General features: G+C 40.0%; 1 protein-coding gene across 1 annotated transcript; it reads right to left on the reverse strand.

Moving 5' to 3' along the window:
- Positions 1-6883: 6883 nt before the first annotated feature.
- Positions 6884-8893, reverse strand: LOC122128696 (hereditary hemochromatosis protein homolog). The gene is made up of 4 exons (XM_042703243.1): positions 8737-8893; positions 7817-8077; positions 7429-7710; positions 6884-7185 (listed from the first exon to the last, which is right to left on the reverse strand). The coding sequence occupies exons 1-4, from the start codon at positions 8891-8893 to the stop codon at positions 6884-6886; spliced, it is 1002 nt and encodes a 333-aa protein (XP_042559177.1).
- Between the last annotated feature and the right edge of the window lie 807 nt (positions 8894-9700).

Consider the following 9700-nt stretch of genomic DNA (forward strand, 5'->3'; position numbering starts at 1 on the left):
AAATCTTCCATTTAAATAGTTTAAGGTTATTAAAAGTTTAGCTAGCTAGCATAGCACCTAGATAACCATAGCAACCAGGAATCACAACTTTAGCTGCAAAGTTATGGATCTGTATTGACAAGTGGTGTGTGTTTTAGCTGTTCTACATAGTGTGTTTACAAAGGGGGGCGGCATCATAAAGAAGTTATGCTTAGGGCACCAAAATGGCTAGCAGCGGCACTGCACACACACACTGTTAAAAATGCCATAGGAACTATTTGTTAAGTTGCCCAGTAGAGCATGTTTCGGTTTATGACCATATATGGTAATTGCGTGGGTCATGTGACTCCACACGGTACAGTTTTAGTTTGTTGCTGCACGGCATAATTAGATGGAGTGGCAGTTAACGTTGGGCATATTTTCGCCTAGTTGAACTTTGCACTTGAACATTGAAACTCGTGTGCGTCCATGTAGAAGTAAGTTGACTTTGTACCTTGTTATTATGTGTTGTTTTAGTTTAGTTATGGCTTGCTCATAATTGTTACGAGGAATGTAATTTAATTAAGCTTGCAGGATGGCACAGTTAGCGAACTAGCTTAGCATAAGCTGCTAATATACAAGTATTATTGTTGAAGTTTACCTATGCTAACTTTTGAGCGATCTTTCTTTTATTGTACATGCCCTTGTTGATTTAGATTAAGCTAGTAGCATGTCATTACTTAAGAAGTTGAATTCCTAGTTAGTTAGTTCCCTGTATAATTATTATTTAAATGTTACTACAGGGTTGTGGATTAATGTATATTTCTGTTTGTACTTTACTTTCAGAACCACAATCCCAAACGATTTTAGAATCCCTGCCGGATGCATTTTTTAGGTCTCGAAAAGAGGACATGTCCGCGTAGAAGAGGACGTCTGGTCACCCTATTTAAAGCAACAGAGTAGTCTGCTGAATTTGTTGTGTTATGAAGGATACACTTTATTTGAGTGTTAACTGCACAAAAGAGTAGTCTGATATGTCTGTTTACGTTATAAGCGGGTTTGAGGGCTATAGCCTACTGACCGAAACAGCCATGCCACACAGCACCGACTCTGACCCCGGATGTGGCCCTGGTGTGGCCCTGATCACCGTTGGCTACTGTCTGTGAGCCCCACCCTCCCCATCATGGCTGCAAGCTCTGCAGGGCTGCTTTACGGGTCAACTCATCCATTTTTAGGAAGGTAGAATTGTATGGCAAGGTAGATAACAGAAACACTCAGCACTAGTAGTCACTGGTGCAGTCACATCCAACATATTGAAATGTTGCCCTCTGGTGGTGGAATTCTGTAATAGAAATGTCTTTCACATTACATTTCAAATTTCAAATGCATGTGTTACAACAACTTCCAGGCTGCAACAATAAATAGAGACAGTGAACAAAGGAAGGTAATGTTTACTGGGACTGTAGCTAATTCATGTACTGTCCAACATGTAATGATGGTATTGAAAAACAAGGCAAACATCAAGTTCATAGTTCGTATGTTTATTTATTGAAATATGAATTATTAAAAATGCTGACTTAGTACAATTTTGATAAGCACAGTACCAACATCTTTGGTACCATCACACATATGTCATTTGAATTTTGTTACACCCATGATTACAAGGACAAAATTAAGAGAGAAATGGCTTTGATTGTAACATGCATTGGCACAAGAGCTAACGCTAATGGCAATTCAAGTTCTGAATCTAATAATCAGTCCAAGCTTCCTACGTATATCCAGTGTAACAGTTTTTCCTTGCCATGAACAAATGGTAGACCTGCAAAGACACTAATTGGGCATTATTGTAATTTGTGATAGTCTACATGAGTTCAAATAATAATATTATGGAGGCATCCCCTTCTGTGGTAAACAAAAGGGCATAAAAGTTGGTACTGACCCATTAGTGTTGGTACTGATCCATTAGTGTTGGTACTGACCCATTAGTGTTGGTACTGACCCATTAGTGTTGGTACTGACCCATTAGTGTTGCAATACATAAAATATGAACTCTAAGAGGCTTAATCAGACACTGGACAACAGTGATAGAAATACCCCACGCCTGGGACAGAACACACAGACCAACAACAACAAAACAAAGATTTATTTTTATCTCAAATAGTCAAACAAGGGGACACAACATGGCAATCACATTATCCTAGAATATAGCCTAATTAAATATATCCTGGTCCACATTCATGAAAATAGAGAAATACATTATCCTAGCATACAGCCTGATTAAATATATCGTTGTCCACATTCATGAAAATGGAGAAATATTGCACAAGCAGGAATAGTGTGACCAGAGACAGTTGGACATTACCATGTTTCATAAATCATGTCCTATATTGGTGCATTTATGCCCCCTGGCAAAGTATTTAACATACCGCAGCTTCTATTTCTTAGTCATGGAATAAGAAGTATTTTCATGTCTGTGTGCTGCAGGGTTTGTGTTCAACAAAATGTAATTTGCGCACATATATAATAACACTTGAAACTGAAATTGTCAGGGATTTCAGGACTCGGTAAAGGCAAATGAGAAACAAACAAGGAGGTCGAACTAACTCACTCAGGGGTTTAACGGGAATAAATATTTAACTCAAACAAGGCAAAACAGATGACGGGTGTGCTTGAAGATGCACATAATTTGCAATGTCTGACTGAATTAGAGAAAGCCTTAATCTTAACCCTCCTATTATGTTTGGGGTCAATTTGACCCCATTCAATGTTTAACGTCTCTAAATAAATGTTTGACATCATTTTTTTTGCTTCATATTTAATGACTTTTCCTAATTTAATGGGGACAACTGGGTAAAGACAAAATTAACATGATGATATGTTTTCAATGTCCTGTACACATACTTTACGCATAGGTGTTGTTTGGGGTCAATTTGACCCCAGGCTGTTTTAATTGTATAAAATATACAAGAAATATCAACTTTTTTCATCACATTGTTACTTTTCTTGATGAAAGAAATCGTTTTTTACTCCAAATGTTATAGATAGCAACAATATGTACTTAGAAATAATATGAAGCCATAAAAACACCAGAAGGATATCTCTTTCCAATTTTAGGTCAATCAGTGAGATTTTATGGGGATCTGCATATTTCTCCATAGTCGCGTAACATGTATTCTGGATGTATAAAGAGGGTGGGTGGGGGTATTGTTTTATTTTTAAGGGCTATTTAGGTAGTCAACAAACAAACCTAAAGTACCTGACACAAAAACTTGGGTAAAAAAAAAGAATTATAATCATTTTTTGGAGGTTTAAATTGCTGGGGTCAAATTGACCCCAAGCATAATAGATGTGGGTAAACATTTGAACATAATAGGAGGGTTAAATTGTCTTCTACACACAGTCTATGCCTGTATTTAGTTTTCATCACTCACACATAAATATGTGGTGGCAAAGGGCATCAAAGTCTTGACAGCGCGTTTGGCAAGTGCAGGGTACTCTGTGCAGTCCTATCCAGAAATCTGGCCGAGGCTTCTGATTGAATTCAATTTTAATCGTGTGTGAAGTAGTAGCTGTTTTCAAATGTCCTCTGCCATGTCACTGATACGCCGTGAATCAGTGTTGTTTGATGAAGGCTGTATATTTTTTTTGTCTTTTCCCCCAGCCATATCCGCGGCAGCAGGGATAATTAAGTCCTCCACAATAGTGTGGGGCTTGCCAGTCTTAGCCACTCGGAAGCTTAACATATAGGACGCTTCTAGCCCCTTCCTATTAACGGTATCTGTTTCCCTTATACAAGTTGTACTGGTCGAAAGTCCTCTTAATTCCCGTTCAAAAACTCCCGTGGCTTATTTTTAAAGTGAGAATGTTTCTTTTCTAAATGTCTGCGCAAAAGTGAAGGTTTCATCGAGTTGTGAGATACTTTTGCACATATAACACACTGTGGCCGAGTAGATGAACCAGTACCAATACAAGTGAACCCCAAAGCATTGTAGTTCTCATCATATTTGTGTCTTTTTGATGATGTTTCTCTATCTGTGTTCTTTCTCTTGTCAGGGCGTCGAAGCTCTGCATCAGACTCACTGTCACTGTCAGTGGCCATGCTAGTAGCTTGGGTAGCAACAAATGTACTGCTGCTTGCACCCTGATCCAAGGACTCGTAAGAGCAACCTGGGTTGCTGTCACCGGCAGGTGCATCCTCGATTGTAGTAGGCCTACTGGTAGAAGCTGATGGTGTCTCTCTGAATGGGGGGTTAACTCTTTTCAACCACTTGTCCATGTTCGTGCAGCAATTGGAACGAGCTCCCTCTTCCCTACACAGGGCATCAGCAAGTGAAATTCTGACGAGGGAGTTAACCGTTGTGCCTATGTTTTGACTAACGTTCACTAACCTACCTGTAGCTATTTTTAGTGTAATTACTTCGCTGAATATGGGTATACATGAGTGTTTTTGGCAATGTGACTTGCCTATTCAGACTATTTAAGATTGTCTATTTATAGCTCAGTTTGAAAATGTAATGGGCTTTTCTTTTTTTTTTTTTTTCCTGCGTACCCCCTGAATCACTTCGCGTACCCCCAGGGGTACGCGTACCCCGGATGGGGAACCGATGCTGTAGGAAGATGTCTTACCAATAAAAGGCCATGAAGTCAGGCCAGGATCATATAGAGTGATGTCTCTTTGAATGAAATGATTTCAGATAATGTAATGATGTACAGAGATAACATTGTGTTATGAATCGTAGGATGGGTGTTTCAGGGAAAGATTTTGGTAAAGAGACTTTCCTGAATCAGTATCTCTGTGTGTGTCTCTCATATGCATGCAGTTACACTGAAAAAGGGCATCCATATAATGTGACGTCCATTTAATGTAAGTCCCACTTAAAGCTCCTTGGAGTGAAGCACTTCAGACTGAAACACTGACTCAATGTGAGGCACCACAACAGGCTTTGGGTTGAAAGTGTTTTGCTGTTTATTGTCAATACAAAACATAATGTTACTTAATTTAAGAGATTTACAGCTTTGTATGCCTCTTGCGTTCCTTTTTCAAACACATATTTACAGTGCAAGAGTTCTTCCACATACTTTGTAATGCATAGTCCTAGTATGAAAGTGCAGTCAAGAATTCCCAAAGCCATCTCCCATGACAACTACTTACATGTGACATGTTAGCAACAATGACATAATGACATAAGGAAATGGGGAAGCAAAAGATTTTAAAGTGCTGTAGAGATCAGCTTCTGTTTACTCTCTGAGAAAAGCTCTCAAACATGACATGTCTGCACCTCAGTATGAAATGACAAACATTTCTAGTTAAGTAGTTTGACTTTTGTCACTGACGTTTGCCATTTGTAGTTAAGTATTTGAGGCTCTCTGCAGGAACCTCTTCCCATTCAACCGGGTTAGCCTTCTTCAAATCCAGAGAAGAGAAGAGGACAGACGCCTCTCACAAGGGTCGGTTAACCAATCATCAAGGTCAAACAATCAAATAAGGTCACACAACATGACAGCAGGATTTTCACAGACAACTGACAGAAATGGCAATAAAATAGTATGGTTATAAACTGACCGTGTGTGTGTGTGTGTGTGTGTGTGTGTGTGTGTGTGTGTGCAGAATATAACTCAAGCTTTAATAATGCAATTTGTAGAGCTAAATTACTTCTATCACATTTACTTTTACAAGAGTGCAACTTTCTTCTTTATTTGATGCTTGTTTTGGCAAGACAAATGAAAACAGATGAGCATTAAAATGACACAAAGAGCGGATTATACTCTAAATGACAAGTTACAATATGACTGGGAATGCAGTGGGAGTTTGCAGTCTGAAAGTAATAGCATTGGGAACACAAATAGACCCAAACATTTGTACAAGCTAAAAAGATAAGATAGTAACAACAATATTATAAAGTGTACAAAACAAATATAAAGCTTCTTTGAAGTTACTGTTGAGTTACTGTTTGTTAGTGCTTAATCTAAAAAATAGTCATATATGGCCTTCAGGAGCAGGTAATGTTAGAATGGAAAATCAAATATGTCCAATGATTGTAGCATACAGTGTAAACATGGTTGCCTAAATTCTCACTAGGTAAAAACATGACATACAAATGATTTAGATATGAGATTTGTGTTTTAACACTCATTGTTCCACCATGCTTGTGCAGCATATCACAAATGGGGAAGAAAACAAAAACGGGGTTAGGTAACGGGTCAGGATCATGAAATGGCAGTTCTCCTCGAGGACCCGCCCTGTGGTACAGTGAGGGAACCTGTAGGGAGGAGACGTGGGATGCCAGAGTGTGTGACGTGAGCAGAAGGTAGGAGTCACCAATGACGGAAGTGGGAGGATTGTGCTGGGCTTCTCTTCAACATTCCCTCTCTGGTGTTAACAGGCAGGTGAAGGGGTCAGAAGATGGAATATCCAGTGCCATGAAATACTGAGGTAGAGATTTTATATGGGCATTTTGCTAATGACATCAGAAGTATTTTCTTCCTTCAGATTCCTGGTGGGAGGCAGTAGCTTGTGAAGTGCCATTGGCGAATCCCCCCTTTCACCATGGAGATACAATTGGTTGGGGCTGGTGACATGGCGATGCCATTGGTTGGGGCTGGTGTCATGGCGATGCCATTGGTTGGGGCTGGTGACATGGTGCTGCGATTGGTTGGAGCTGGTGTGTAACCTGCATGTGAACATCAGACACAGTAATCAGTAATGATGACATCACTACGACTCAGGGCTGTTTTGCTCAAACACACAAATCCTTACCTTTTCCTCCACCGCAAATAACAAATGTTCACAATACCCAGGAACACAACAATACAAACAGCTCCAATGGTAATGCCAATCGCAATGGCATTTTTGTGATGTGATAGGTCATCTGTGAAAACACAGTTTAGAGTTAAGGTCTTCTGCACTTAGAGGATACAGTGTTAATTACTTCACCGTTGACACAATGTTGATCTTACCAAACAGGACAGACTTGTTGACAGTCTGACTGTGAGCCTCACATCGATAGTGTTTATTGGTGTCCATTGTGGTTAGAACCTCGACTCTCATCTGAACGGTTCCGTCTCCATTGGGACGCGGTCCAATCCGCTCCACCCCATAGTCCAGAGGAACCCCATCTTTGGTTAACTGGATTCTGACTCCTGATAGGTCAGAGGCTGTCACATGACACTGTAAATTCATGGAGGTATTTCCTGGGATAGGTTTGGCAAAAATACGGAGTTCCATATCTAAAATGAAGAGTACAAATGTTTTACGGACCTTTAAACGGTTATAATCTACCTTAAAATGTTAAGGGTGAGACAAATACACACTGCTGTTGAAATAACTGAAATATTATTTTTACAGCATAAACAGGACAGTGTTACTGTCAATACTCACAGACCTAGTCAACTAAGTATATGAAAGAAGAATACTACATATTCCTATGACCTAATTTACTTAACATAATTCTGCAGATCTCTAGACATTACCCGTTTGTGTAGATTCATTGATCCATGTTGCTCTCTTCAACTTCAAGGTATTGTGAGTCTCAGGACACAAAATCTGGCCAAAGTCCCCATACACATGATTCCTGATCAATGAGTCCTGCTTGTTCCACTCTACTGCAACATGGGTGGCCAGGTCAGACAGAGGAGTCCATTTAAGAGTCTGGGGTTCAAAGGTCAAAAAGTCTTCTCCATTGACACCCCACTCATCAAAAGCATATACTCCTGAGCTGTTGATCATACAACCACGACGTCTTTGAAGAAACTCTGCAATGGTATAGAAAATACTGTATGATATCACAAAATGATAGAATCACTCAAAATAATGTAATTAATATTATTTTTTATTATTATTATCTTGACAATAACCCACCTGCTGTAACAGTGATGGTCTTCTCTATCATCTCAAACCAATCAAAGTGCTCATAATGCTGATCCACACACTGCTTGCGTCTCTCCTCCAGTTCCTCCTTGGTGAATGTGTGTGTAACCCAGGCCTGTCTTGGCTGGTCTGTCAGTGTTTGGCTGTTGCAGGAAAATATCACGTGTCCACTCAGCAGAGATGTTTGCTGGAACTGCAGCTTGTTGTTCGGAGCACGGAACACTGTGAACTGGACCTCCAGTGTGTTGCCATCTGTGGACAACGCAGAAATCACAAATTAATAAGAGTCCAGTCAGGGTATATACAGCAATCCTTAAGTTAAATTTAATACCTTTTTTACTACCTTCTGAATTGAACACGGAGTTGCAAGTGTTAATCGGCGACCTTTCTAACGTTTACAGAGATCTTGACATATATAACACTATACACAACATAATAGATTTAGAGACTCACTGATGTTGACCACATATTGAACACATTTATTTCATTTTGTGAATAAAAATAAAACAAACTACATTAAATGTGCAATGGAGAGATAGTTCCAGCACACTGGCTGGCATTCACTACATGAACTGTTGATGCATTATAAACTGGCATCTGCTATATTAATTGTTGCTGATATCACTTCACAAACTGGCATGCTATAGTGTGGTGTGCTATAGGCCTAATATGAACTCATGAGCAAACATCAACACGAATAGCCCTGCCTTGTTGATGCCATGAACAAGCTGTTTTTTGAAGAACGATGCTAATCCAAATCTGATGATGTAGCCGGTTTTGTCTTTACCACACGTGAATGACTTTGCGATGTCAGAGTCGGGAAACATTTCTTTAAACAGCTCCGAAATTCCTTCGTTGGAGTTCAATGAGTGGCGTTTAACTGCAGTGTTTAAACACCAGAGCCTCCGCACGCAGTGTTGGTGTGGTGCCCATAGTCACCCGGAGGTCAGACGTAGTTGCTGGAGCCGTAGCGTTGGCTTGTACCGTGGCACTAGTGGTGGTAGTGCAGCAGCACAGACAGTTGGCAGAGTGGTAGAATGAACTGCTCTCGCCGACCGCGCATTCCATTTTTATGTTTAGTGGAAGTGCATTAGCTCCCATCCAGTTGACATTGATGTTTTTTTTACAAACCGAACAATAAGCCTGCCGGTTATTCCCTACTACACCCAGCTGTCAGAAAACGTGCATTTGCCCATGACGACGACGATGGTTGTCTGGACGTTGAAGATATGCCTAAGCAAGTCAAAAACGTAAGCCAGCCAGTTGGTTACCCAGTTGAAGCGCGCAGTGTTTGAGATGTCGAACGACCACTGAATATGACGTCAGCATCAAACATACAAAGTTGAGACTTCAGGGTTGATACGGAAGATCTTTGATTATGTGCCCAGCTTTGCTAAAGCCCGCATTTAAACGAACTAACGCGAGCTTTAGAAGATAGAATTTCAATCAGAATAGGACACTTGAAAAAATAATACCTATTTAAAAAAAAATAATACCTCTAAAACTACATTTAACACTTTTAATGGCATTACATTTGGCAATTTTGATTTATCACCTTTTAATACTTTTTAAAACCCCGCGCACACCCTGCCACTTATGGCAGATTCTTTAACCTGATGGTGTGAGACGGGCAGCATAAGAAATACATTCCCCCACCATCCCATCTGAGAGGCTGGGGCAAGGAGGAGAGATCAAAATCATTCCCGATGTGGTTAAACTGTTTGAAATGATGTGTCTGTGTGCATATCTATTTATGTCTGTTAGCGTGAGTGTGTGACTGTGTTTCTGTAACCCACTCATTCACCTTCTACAAAAAGATGGCCTATATGCAAATACTCTACCCCATATTAGAATAGCCCAAATATCTGGATCAGT

This window comes from Clupea harengus, chromosome 2 (genome assembly GCF_900700415.2).
Source record: "Clupea harengus chromosome 2, Ch_v2.0.2, whole genome shotgun sequence".
Classification (NCBI taxonomy): Eukaryota; Metazoa; Chordata; class Actinopteri; order Clupeiformes; family Clupeidae; genus Clupea; species Clupea harengus.